Raw genomic sequence first — 13565 nt, forward strand, 5'->3', positions numbered from 1 at the left:
CTAGAGTATAGTTCAGTGCGAAAAAAAAAATAATGCCCAGTGAGAGACAAAGCAGTTGTGGCAAACTGTTAAAAATTGGTGAATCTACGTTCAGGGTATACCGATTTGAACATTTTAGAACAAAAAGTTCAAAAAATGATGCTGGGAGAATTGATTTTAAAAATTAAATTAGATTCCTGCCTCATACCATACCTGCACATTTAAAAGGATTCCAGATGGATTAAAAATCCACTTGTGAAAAGTAAAACTTTCAGAGAAAATATAGGGGGATAGTTTCCATTATGTTTCATGGTAGGGAAGAATGTATTTAAATGAAACTCGAACAGCATAAGTATTATAGGGAAAGATTGCCAAATTTTTACTCCATTAAATTAAAACATTCTGTCCTGCAAAACACATCATTTAAGAAGTGTAAAGGGCAAGACAGATACTTGGAGAAATATGTGCAGATAAGGTAATTCACAAAGATTAGTACCCAGGATTGAGAAGCAACTCTAACAAATCAATAAGAGAAAAGGGGGAAAATGCAGTAGTAAAAGATCAAAGGCACTAAGCTGGTAAAGGACAGGAAACACAGATGGCCAATAAAACTTAGAAAATTGTTCAGCCTTACCATCATCAAAACTGCAAATCAAAACTTCATTGAGTAAAAGTTTTTAATATGATAATTAGCTTAATAATTATCAAATAATATCCTCACTTTACAGAGGAGGAAACTGAATTAGAGAGAAGTTGAGATTACACAGAAAGTAATAGAGATAGAATTTAAATTCAGACACTGTGCCTGTAGGGTCTATTGGATTGAATTCCATGCCAGAGGTAGAAGTGCAAAATATTAAGTAAAGAGGTTTTGGAAATAGGTTACACTCACTGTAACTTGTGAAATTTTGAGCAAGTTACTTAATTTCTTAGGGCCTTATTTTTGGCATTTATCTTTATTACGGATTGTTGGGAGACTTAAATGAATTATTATTTTATTATGCTAGTTCTTTAAGCATAGGTGAGGGTGTGGTATAACAAACTCTCATGTTTCTGGTTGGGAGTGTAATTGGTACAGCTGCTTTACTAATTTTTTTTTTTAAGATTTTTTATTTATTTATTTTTAGAGAGGGAAGAGAGGGAGGGAGGGAAGGGGAGAGAGAGAGAGAGAGAGAGAGAAACAGAGAGAGAAACATCAATGTGCGGTTGCTGGGGGTTATGGCCTGCAACCCAGGCATGTACCCTGTCTGGGAACTGAACTTGCGACACTTTGGTTCGCAGCCCGCGCTCAATCCACTGAGCTACGCCAGCCAGGGCACTGCTTTACTAATTTTTTAAAAGATTTAATAGAGTTGAAGGTATAACTACATAGTTCCTTCAATTTTGAAATACCTTTTGGAAAATATCTAGCAATTCAGCTCCTACTTATTTATCTTAAACTCTCAGACATATTGCCAGGAAGGTATGCACTATGATGTTTGTTGCAGCGTTGTTTGTGTTACTGGGAAAAACCCCAATGTATGTCAACTGATAAATGGATAAATAAATTGCAGTATTTTAATACCATCAAATATTATATAATAGATTTTTTAAAAAAAATATAGTCACATAGGTAAACATAGGTAGGTCTTGAATGATATTGAACAGAAGCAATCTGCAGCAGGATACAGTGTAATGCCACTTATAGAAAGCATAAAAACATGAAAAAAGACTGATATTTTATTAAATGAATGATTACACAGATTTTTAAGGTACAGTATTATTTTAGTAATCACTAAGAAAAAAATATCACCACAAAACTGAGATACTGTGAATTGCAAAATACATATCAACTTTAGAGATGTTAAATATGTAAAAGCCATCTGCCTCTTAGAATAGATTAATTATGAGGTAAATTTGTGGGTTTGGGATAACATATGAATATACAACATGTTTGGTAATTTAAAAAAAAAGTGGTACTACTAGGGTTACCTTTGTGGAAGAAGTCAGGGGAATGGGATTTAGAAAAGATTTTTTTTTTTATTTTTTTAAAGATTTTATTCATCCATTTTTAGGGAGGGAAGCGGGGGGGGGGGGGAGAGAGGGAGAGAGAGAAACATCAATGTGCAGTTGCTGGGGGCCATGGCCTGCAACCCAGGAATGTACCCTGGCTGGGAATCGAACCTGGGTAGAAAAGATTCACAGGAACCTTAACTCTGTAATGTGTCTAATGTTTTATTTGCTTAAAAAAGTCTACATGAGGCAAAAATAGCAGGGTTAAGATTTATTAAAATTGGGGTAAAAGTACCCAACTTTATATCCATTCTATTGTTCTGTGTGGTTGAAATATGTTATGACTTTTTTTTTAAATTGGTGCTAAAGAGGAATAGGTAAGTATAAAGCGGGTAAGTTTGGCCAGAAAGGAAGGATTACAGAGGAAAGCACAGTATCTATGGGAGTTGTGTTTCTTTAAGTGAGAAATACATGTATCCTTTGCTCTCTGAATTCTAGCTTTGCAAATTAAGGAATAGGATATGTTTTCTTAGATTTTCAGATAAATCCCTTATCATTTAAACTCTTTCTATTTTTTATCTGAAACTTTGGAACCAAATAGACATCTCCAGTATGCACAGGTGCTATCCAAACTTAAAAACCACATATTCAGGAAGTAAGGGTTACTTTCACTTGACTTTGTAAACCAGTAGAGAAAATATACAGAAGATGTAAGTAGAGCTAAGATCCATAGTATAGATAAAGGAATTCACCTTGGATGAGAGAAGAGCCACAAACTTCACTTTTATACTGGAAAGGATTTGATGAAAATAGGTTTAAATATAGAAAAGTTTTAGATGTGGAGATGAAATTGACCAAGTTCCAGCCCAGTAGTCTCCATTCAGTGTGAGAAGTATTATATGATGAAAGGTCAGGGTCAGCTAAAAGGTAAGGCAGCATGGTTGGGCTTAAGACAGTGCTTGGTAGTGGTTGGATTTTGTTGTTCAAATTTTTATATCTTGTATTAGTAGAAGTTACTGTCTTTTAGAATACCTTTTTGAATATTTACCTGACCTTCGTAAAGGTTACAGGATTTACCAAGTATTTTTGATATACAGGGCTACTTCCCTTATCTATCTTTTCAGGACTGAGGAAAAATGTTGCCAACACATAAGACTGTTTATGTGTTTTAAAGTTTATATATATTTTGTTATGTTTTATCTTTTATACTGATATAGCAAGGAAATTACTGTAGTCTAATCTTTATTCTTTATTTTGCAATTTAAGTCTGATATTCTTTTTTTAGTACAGAGAAATATGCTTCTTTCTAATTAGTCCCTAAAATTAAATAAAATATAAGGTACTTTTGGACTTAACTATTCAAACACAGATCGTTCTTTGTTTTTATTAATTATTCATTTTTAAATTTTAGAGCTGAACGACAAAGGAATGAAGCACTGTATAATGCTGAGGAGCTGAGTAAAGCTTTCCAACACTATAAAGAAAAAGTGGCTGAAAAGCTGGAAAAGGTAAGGGGTAGTTATACAAATTCAGCATTTTGTATTACTGTCCATATCTAAAAATATAGACATAAATAGAATATATTTATGATTAAAGCAGGGAGTAATTTTTATGATCTCATTCATAATAAAATCATTGGAATAAAGAATTTATAAATATCAATTAAGGATGATGTTCACAATCTTTTTTAATAAGCAAAAACATTTTTATCCAAAGAGAGAAAAGAGTGGAAGCAAGAAAAGGAGCAAAATACAGAGAAAGATGGGGTGAGTGAGCATAAGTTGGAGCTATAGAAATAGAAGCAGGAAATTTGTTCCCATCACCTTAGTGAAAATGAAGGCAGAGTAGATTATGTAGCCTTCAGTTGATTTCCCTGGACCTACCACCCTGAGAGGGGCTCACTTCTGCCTCTGAAAGTGAAGGTTCCTGGACAGATTCTTCACAGTAATATAGTGGCTCTATTACATTCATTTACTATCTTCAAGTAATATGATGTGAGAATAAAACCCGTTTGGAGAAAGGGCACATGTTGTATATTTATGAACTCAGAAGAGTGGTCTGGTCAACAGATACTGATATGAGAGACTTCCATCTTGAGACAATAATTGAAACAGAGGAAGTTAGTGATTCTGTTTAAAGAAAGGTAGAATGGTAATAGAAAGAAATATTATTATTAAAGTTTAAGAAATCAAGATCCTATTTAATACCAGAATCTTTCATGTGAATTAATATTACTGTTTTGAAAGCCCTGGAGAAGTTCCCTGTGGGAATGAAATATCATAGAAGGGATTTTTAATAAGAATGTGTACGGGGAGGTAGAATAACTCATGGAGGGTATCCTCAAGGAGAGGGAGGACTTTATAGAGGAAAGAGAGGGAAATATAAGATGAGTTTTTTCATACCTCTCCTTAGGATTATCAATTTCATACTGTTCAGCAGGGCCCTTTAGTTAGGTAGATATAACAAAGGAAGTGAGGCAGATTTGCCCAGTCTTCTGCTCCCACTGTTCATCCTGGGTGCTTGGCTTTTGTTTTAAATTTTGGACTATGATTTCACTGGGAGCATTTTGTGGCTAAAATTTCAAAAATTACTTCTCTGGAACATTTGTACTAAAGTTAGCCTCTACTTCCTGCAGAGTCCCTGCGTGAGGTGCTTGCCTTGTCCATGTGAGGTCAGAACCCCATTTGCTGTTGCTGCTGTGTCATAGGCTCTTAAGCATTTCTGAATAGGTAGTAGAATCCCACTCTTTGTCCAGAAAGTTCACTTTCCTCCCTTTACTTTGAGGTTGGGGATTTAAATGGGTGGAATACCTACTTCACTCTTCTGCTGATTTCTAAAATCACTTTTTTTTTAGTTTGAAAAACCTAAAACCTATGACATTATTAGTATGCCCACTTAAATTATTGTTTTAGGTTCAAGCTGAAGAAGAAATATTAGAGAAAAATCTAATTAACTGTGAAAAGGAAAATAAAAGGCTACAGGAAAAGTGTGGTCTATATAAAAGTGACCTTGAAATTCTGAAAGAGAAATTAAGGTACAGTATTCTATTGTAGAACAAGGATTTTTGGGTGGAAACAAAGAAAAAAACTGAAACATTTCCTAATGGAATGTTTTATATATTGTAATTGTGGCCTTAAATTATGTAGAAAGGTAGGCTTCATAACAATTTGTTTTCTGGGTATAATGAAGTTAGGATTTTAAATGAATGAAGTGTATGTTGATGTTAATATTCTTGTAAATGTAATGTAATCAACATTTTTGCTTTGCATTTGTTTAGAGAAAATTAACACCAACATAATGTTCTTATAGTGTGACCACATTAGCTAGTTAGTAAAATATGTATTCTTCAAATCATGAAGAATCACCTAGTTCAACCTTCTCACATTCAGATCTTAAAAATGTAAGAAAGGGAACTGATGAAATACAAGTAATAGTTCTAAAGATTGGATTGTTCTAATGTTTGACATGTTTTTATAGGTATATATATTTGAAAATATTAATACTTAGTAATCTGCTAATGGCTGATTAGACTTTACCTTTTAGAGTTATGTCTGGTACTTCATAATTTTTCCTTATATGATCTAAAACCTTCTTGATGTTGCAAAATGTTGTGTCAGGATTTTGGAGTTAGATCTCCTGTTTTAAAAAAGGAACAGAAATGCTTCCAAGATAGTGGGGTTATTCTGCCCTCTACTTATTGTGAGACACTGGGCAAGTTTCATAAGCTTTCTGTGCCTCAATTTTCTCATCTATAAAGAGGGAGTTGCTAGCTACCTAAAGTTGTGTGTACCTGGCATGCAAAAAGCTGGCACATGGCAAATATGAGCAGGTATTATTTCAGAATTAAACTTTAAAATATTTTATAAGTGAGATTAACTAAATATGATTATTGCAAATGAATATGTATTTTCACTTTTGTACTTTTTTTTCATAGGCAGTTAAAAGAAGAAAATAACAATGGAAAAGAAAAATTAAGAATCATGGCAGTAAAAAATTCAGAAGTCATGGCACAACTAACTGAATCTAGACAAATTATTCTGAAGCTAGAGAGTGATTTAGAGGACAAAGACAAAGTAGTTCGAGAAAAATTTTCTCTAATGAATGAAAACCGAGAATTAAAGGTTCGTGTTGCAACACAGAATGAGCGACTGGATATATGTCAGCAAGAAATAGAAAGTTCAAGGGTGGAACTGAGACGTTTGGACAAAATTATGTCCCAGTTACCAGTAAGTATGTGTGAAAAGGGAAATGTTACTGATGTGCTTTATAACAGATCATTGGTTTGTGGTTATTTTATTAGGTTAAGTTTTTTTCTTATATCTCTGTACTTTCAGTCATCAATTTCTTTTCTAATTCTATCTAATTCCTCTCCCCCCTTTTTTTTTGTATTTAACTTTCTGATGTTTACCCTTTCTCAGTCTCTCAGATGTTATATATAAGAATGGCACACAATTAAAAAACAAAAAACAAAAAACAGCCTTATTGAAGTAACATCTATGTACCACAAAATTTACCCATTTTAAATATACTGTTCAATGATTTTTAGTGAATTTACAAGTTTTAGAACAGTGACCACAATCCAGTATCAAACATTTGTTTCATCCCCAGAAGATCCCTTGTGTCCATTTATGATTAGTTTCTGTACCCACCTTCGCTGTGAGGGAACCACTAATCTACTTTCTGCATCTAGAGATTTGTCTTTTTCTGACATTTCACATAAATTAAATTCTACAGTATATGCTCTTTTGCATCATGTCTTTCACATTCTTAATGCTTTTGAGGATTGTTCTTTGTGATGGAGATCAGTATTTCACTTTTTTTATTGTTGGTTTTTTCATTGTGTAGATATACCACATTTTATTTATTCACTGATAGATGGACATTTGAATTATTTCTACTTTTGGACTATTATGAATAACACTGCAATGGACATTTGTATATAAGTCTTTGTGTGGATATATTTTCATTTCTCTTGAGTTGGAATAGAATTGCTGGGTCATACAGTGATTTTTTGCCAAAATATTTTTCAGTGTGGCTGCCCAATTTTATATGCTTACCAACAACACATGAGGGGTCCTATTTCTCTACATCATTGCCAACATTTGTTATTGTTTGTCTTTTTGATTCTGTCCATCTTGGTGCGTATGAAGTGGTATCACATTGTGGTTTTAATTTGCGTTTCCCTAATTACTAATAATGTTGAGCAACTTTTCACATACTTACTTATGGTAAAGAACATTAAAATGTTTTTAGATGTAGCCAGCCACTTTTTCTCTTTGAGTTATATACGTATATGATCATATTTATAAGTGAGATTAGGAAAGAGGTAAGTATACCTGCATCAGAAATTTGTTTCTGATAGGTGTGAAATAAAGGTGAGATCAGGAGAAAGCTGCAGATAAATGTGTTGTGGTTGGTTTTACATATGTATGGATTACCAATTTTAAACTGTCATGGAATTATGAATCTGAGAGGGACCTTAGAAATCATTTGATTCAATACCATCATTTTATTGGTGAAGAAATGTAGACCCAAGGAAGTGAATGACTTGTACCAGAATTAAATTGGTGATTCTTGGTTCCAGCCCTCTGCTATATCTACTTTCCTAGGATGCTGATTATTGATTATTTGCTTAGATTTTTAATGCACAGATTTCATTTTGAAATCTGATAGTAATCACATGCAGATAGCATTCATTTTAAATTGATGTTTTCATTTTACTCAGTATCAAGAATTATTTGATATGTGATTCTGAAGGTGGTATGGTCATATATGCTTGATCCTGTGTTTCATGCACTGCTAAGAATAACATGGTTTGGAAATATGAGTTTTTTTCATTTCTAGAAAGTGTGCTTTGGTTATATTTTGAAGGTAGTGGTCATTAGTGCTTCCTTGCCCCTTTTTACAACTAATTTAAAAATTCTGTGTTATTCAAGCACAGAGACCAATGTAGCATAGAATTTGCTAAGTCTGGATAACATTTTGTGATATCTATTTCAGAATTTTAAAAAATATATATTTTATTTATTTTTAGAGAGGGAAGGGAGGGAGATAGAGAGAGAGAGAGATCAATGTGCGGTTGCTGGGGGTTATGGCCTGCAACCCAGGAATGTACCCTGGCTGGGAATCGAACCTGGGACACTTTGGTTCCCAGCCCGAGCTCAATCCACTGAGCTACGCCAGCCAGGGCTACTTCAGAATTTTTTAGAATAAAATTTTACAGGTAAATGAAACCTCTTTATATACTTATCAGATCCAGTTTTCTCCCTCTCTCTTCAGAGGTAGTGACTCTTCTGAAATTATATGTATACTTCTTGTCCATATTTGAAATACTGTCAATACATATACATCTGGAATAAATATATATAGTTTAGTGCATTTTAACAAATGATACTTGTGCCATTGTTGTTTTTCACTCAGTTTTATGTTATGTGTCGTCTCCATAATGATCTAAGTAATGCAAGTTTATTTAACTATTGTAGTTTTCCCATTATCTTACTATTTCATAATATATTTATGCAGTTTCTTATCGATGGACATTAGGTTGTTTGTATTAAATTCACACAATTTTTCAGACTTGGAGCTCTAAATAAAAAAATCACATCCTATATATTTTAAATTTATATGTTTGTTTTTAAACTTACAGTTAAAAAGAGAAATGTTTGGTTTTAAATCATCTCTTTCTAAGCACCAGATGAGTAGTTTGCCAAACAAGGAAGACAATTACATTGGCTGTTGTGAGGCAAATAAAATGATGATTTCGGAATTAAGGTATGGTTTTCAGGTTCTGAAGTCATAGCAAATACAATGTTTTAAAAATTTGCTAATTAAAGTAAGATCTTTAATTAAATATTGAAAAATATTCAAAAAGCCCAGAGACTATTTTAACAAATATCTGTGTTTTCAAACTAAGAATCAGTTCTTAATGTTTTGTGATATTTGTTTCAAATCTGTTTCTTTAAATAAAAAGTTTAAAACATTCAGAATAGATGATACATGTTGATTCTTACCACTAGTCCCATTCTTCTCTTTAGTATCCACCACCATGAACTGGGTATATATTCTTCAATCCATTTTGTATATGTTTGCACTCACAAAAATATACTGTATGTTTATATTGTTTGTTTTTTCACTCAGCATCATTTTAAATTTCATCCGTGTTGAAGTAAGTAGAGTGATTGATTAATGCATGGATTAGTGTGGTTAGTTTAGTTTTTATAGATGTATAAGAGTATATACTGTAACTATGTCACAATTTATCCATTTCTTTATTGTTAGTTTAATTTTCATAACTGTGTAAGAGTCTATCCTATAAATATGTCACAATTTATCTGTTCCTTTATTGATTTTTACTGATTTTATTGAATGTTTCTCTTTTCCATGTATTACAAACAGTGCTGTAAAATACATACTTATACACATCAACTACAATATGGGTGAGCTTCTCTAGTGTACATTCCTAAAAGTCAAAATCTGGGTCATAGGGTGTGTACATTTTCAATTTTATTAGGTATTACCAAATTTTTAAAGTAGCTGAACCAGCGTATAGTCCAATCAATGACTTAAAAGAGTTTGCATATCCTGGCCAATAGTTGAGTTTTAAAATTTTTACCACTTTATATTTTCTTACTTTTTTTCTCTGTGCTAGGATTAAGCTTGCAATAAAAGAGGCGGAAATTCAAAAGCTTCAGGCAAATCTCACTGCGAATCAGTTATCTCAGAGTCTTATTTCTCGTAATGACAAAGAAAGTGGCAAATTAAACAGTTTAGAAACAGAACCTGTAAAACTAGGAGGTAGTCAAGTAGGTGAGTATATTTTCTTGAATTTTTATAATAAATTATGATCAGAGTTCTTTAAGATAGTTTTATAAAAACATAAATGGATTATGAACTGTTTGGTTTCTGTTATCAAACATGTTAATTACTAGTTATGGGTTGATGAGTCAGCAAAAATTATTTTAAAATTCTCCAACTTTTCATCATTCCTTAAAAATGTACTTTATTGAAGTAAAATTTTCTTGCAGTAAAATGTACCTAATAAATAAACATTTGATACGATCTGTCAAATGTTTGTTTTTCATGTCTATACCCTTCTTACCATCACCACAATTAATGCTTCATACTTCTTCCCAGTTTACTTTGCATTTAATTTTCTCTTCCTTTTTTTCAACTTATCTTAAAGTGCAAGCTTAGATTATTGATTTTCAACTTATTTTGTAATGCAAGTATTGAAGGATATACAATTCCCTTTAGGTAATATGTTAGCTGCATCCCACTAATTTTTACATATTGTGATTGTTTCTATTTTTGTTTTAGGTTCCGTTGTTGGTAGTTGGAGTTTGTTGTCATTTTAATGTTCATATTTTTTATCTTTTTCTTAGATAAGTCCCTTTAACATTTCATGTAATAAGGGCTTGGTGATGATGAACTCCTTGAACTTTATCTCATCTGGGAAGCACTTTACCTGCCCCTCCATTCTAAATGATAGCTTTGCTGGATAGAGTAATCTTGGATGTAGGTCCTTGCCTTTCATGACCTGGAATACTTCTTTCCAGCCCCTTCTTGTCTGTAAGGTTTCTTTTGAGAAATCAGCTGACAGTCTTATGGGAACTCCTTTGTAGGTAACTGTCTCCTTTTCTCTTGCTGCTTTTGAGATTCTCTCCTTGTCTTTAATCTTTGGCAATTTAATTATAATGTGTCTTGGTGTGTTCCTCTTTGGGTCCAACTTCTTTGGGACTCTCTGAGCTTTCTGGACTTGTATGTTTGTTTCCTTCACCAGATTGGGGAAGTTTTCTTTCATTATTTTTCCAACAAGTTTTTAATTTCTTGTTCTTCCTCTTCTCCTTCTTGCATCCCTATAATTCAGATATTGGAAAGAATAAAGTTGTCCCAGAATTTCCTAAGCTACTCCTCGTGTTTTTGAATTCTTGTTTTTTCTCTCTATTCCAGGTGAATGTTTATTTCTTTCTCTTGAGTCCCAGTTTTCTCCCCTTCACTGTTGGTTCCCTGTATATTTTTCTTTATTTCACATTGTATGTTCTTCACTTTTCCTCTGTTTTGTGACAGTAGTCAACCATTTCTGTGAGCATCCTGATTACCAGTGTTTTAACTCTGCATCTGATAGGTTGACTATCTCCTTGTTGCTTAGTTCTTTTTCTGGAGTTTTGATATGTTCTTTCATTTGGGTCATATTTCTTTGTCTTGGCTCATCTGTTACATTGTAAAGGGTGGAGCCTAAGATATTCACTAGAGTGAGGCAACCTACTTGTCTGCATTGTGGTGCTGTATGTGGGGAGGGGTCAGAGAGAACAATGGTGCTTGCCTCGTTCTTGCCCACTTTCAGTAACTTCCCTCCCTTTCCACAAGTGAATTGTGCCCTTCTGGTGCTGATTCCTGGGTGGGTGGGGTTGTGTGCATTCTAGGACCCCATAGGCCCCTCCAAAGGATTCTCCTGTGAGACTGGCAGTTTCCACTGCAGCCGGAACTGCCACAGATTTTTACAGTCAGAGGCTTTGAAGCTTTCTTTCCTGGTATTGGAACCCTGAGTTGCCTGGTCTGTCTCACTCCCCAGTTGTTCCTCCCTGTTTATCCACATGCAAATGTTGGACCACCTGCCACTGCCTTGCCTCTCCTCCTCTCCACCCTGGCTGCCCGTCTCTGCCCTTTCTACCAGTCTGGGTGAATGTTTCTTCTTTAACTCCTTGGTTGTCAGACTTCCATACAGTTCAATTTTCTGGAAGTTCTGGTTGTTTTTTATTTTTAAATAGGTTGTTATCCTTCTTTTGGTTATGAGGGGAAGTGAAGTATACCTACCTATGCCTCCATCTTGGCTAGAAGCACCAATTTATTAAAATATTCTTAATGATCTCAAGTTATCAAAAAAGTGTTTTTTTATCCTCACTGGAGGACATTATTTTTTTTCACTGCTTCCAGAGGGAGAGGTAGGGAGACAGAGAAACATCAATGTGAGAAGGAAGCATCAATTATTTGCTTCCTGTACATGCCCGAACCAGGGGTTGTACTCACCTGGACCAGGGATTGGGGATCAAGAATTGAACCTATAACCTAGGTATGTGCCCTGACCAGGAATTGAACCTGCAACCATTTGGCTACAGGTCGACGCTCCAGCCACCTGAGCCATACCAGCCAGGGCTTTAAATACATTTTATGATTAACTTCAGTCTAAGGAGACTTGACAAGGTATTTTGTTTTTTGTTTTAACAGCTTTTAAAAAGATATTATTTATTTATTTTCAGAGAGTGAGGATGGGAGGGAGAAACAGAGGAAGAGAAATCTTGATGAGTGAGAGAAAACATTTGTTGGTTGCCTCTCACACACCCCCAACTGGGCACCTGGCCTACAACCCAGGCACGTGCCCTGACTGGGAATCAAACTGGCAACCTTTCGTTTGCAGGCTGGTGCTCAGTCTACTAAGCCACACCAGCCAGAGTACAATGATTTTTTAAAAAAATGAATCTGTCCAAAGTATGGGATTTTTAAAGGTGGAGAAGGACTCTTTCTGTTACAAAGGAATAGTTTTTCTTGTTTGAAGGAATAGTTTAGAAAAGTGAGTGATTCAGAAGAACTTATTCCCACTTTATGTATTCAATTTAAAAAGGACCTTACTTTCCATGTTCCTTCATTATACTTACCTTAATATATGTCTCATTCTCTATTCCCTTTACTGGCCTTTAGATCAGAAACTAATCTTTATGATGAAATCTTTTAACATTGTAATAAGATTTTTCTTGAAGTTTATACAGAACAATTTTCCTTTACTTTTACTAGCGGAAAGTATAAAAGAGCAAAATCAGCCTACTGTTAACAAGCAATACGAAAAAGAAAGGCAAAAACTTGCTTCTGGAATAGAGGAACTACGTACTAAGTTGATGCAAATAGAAGCTGAGAATTCTGATTTGAAAGTTAACATGGCCCACAGAACTAGTCAGTTTCAGCTGATTCAAGAAGAACTGCTAGAGAAAGCTGCAAATTCTAGCAAACTTGAAAGTGAAGTAAGTGTGAATTAACTGTTTATATGTACTAAATTTCCATACAACACAAAAGATGTTGTAGGGTTTTATTAAAAATGGTATGTTTTAAGCCCTGGCTGGCGTAGCTCAGTGGACTGAGAGCGGGCTGGGAACCAAAGTGTCCCAGGTTCGATTCCCAGCCAGGGTACATTCCTGGGTTGCAGGCCAGAACCCACAGCAACCGCACATTGATGTTTCTCTCTCTCTCTCTCTCTCTCTCTCTCTCTCTCTTCCCTCTCTAAAAATAAATAAATAAATAAAAATTTTAAAAAAAGGTATGTTTAAGCCCAGTTTTACACATTAAAATATTTCTTTTAAGATTTTTTTTTAGAGCAGGGAGAAGGGAGGGAGAGAAACATCAATTAGTTGCCTCTAGTAGGCACCCGACTGGGGACAAAACCGGCAATCCAGGCATGTGCCCTCACCTGGAATCAAACCCCTGAGCTTTGGTCCGAAGAACAAAGCCTAACCAACTGAGCCACACTGGTTAGGGTAGTTATAAATTCTTTTAAATTTATATTTGGAAACCTTTGCATTTTAACCTATAAGTAGGAAAATATACTC

The 13565-nt window shown here is 34.3% G+C and overlaps 1 protein-coding gene across 3 annotated transcripts in view; it reads left to right on the plus strand.

Moving 5' to 3' along the window:
- The window catches only part of CCDC18 (coiled-coil domain containing 18), a 122830-nt gene that overhangs the window by 25738 nt on the left and 83527 nt on the right, over nt 1–13565 (plus strand). For all 3 annotated transcript variants that reach the window (XM_036026433.1, XM_036026434.1, XM_028511477.2), the window contains 6 exons: nt 3383–3479; nt 4884–5005; nt 5906–6197; nt 8618–8742; nt 9620–9777; nt 12760–12983. In XM_036026433.1, coding sequence (XP_035882326.1) covers nt 3383–3479; nt 4884–5005; nt 5906–6197; nt 8618–8742; nt 9620–9777; nt 12760–12983 — 1018 coding nt within the window. The remainder of the gene's footprint in view (nt 1–3382; nt 3480–4883; nt 5006–5905; nt 6198–8617; nt 8743–9619; nt 9778–12759; nt 12984–13565) is intronic.

The sequence above is a fragment of the Phyllostomus discolor genome, chromosome 5 (assembly GCF_004126475.2).
Source record: "Phyllostomus discolor isolate MPI-MPIP mPhyDis1 chromosome 5, mPhyDis1.pri.v3, whole genome shotgun sequence".
Classification (NCBI taxonomy): Eukaryota; Metazoa; Chordata; class Mammalia; order Chiroptera; family Phyllostomidae; genus Phyllostomus; species Phyllostomus discolor.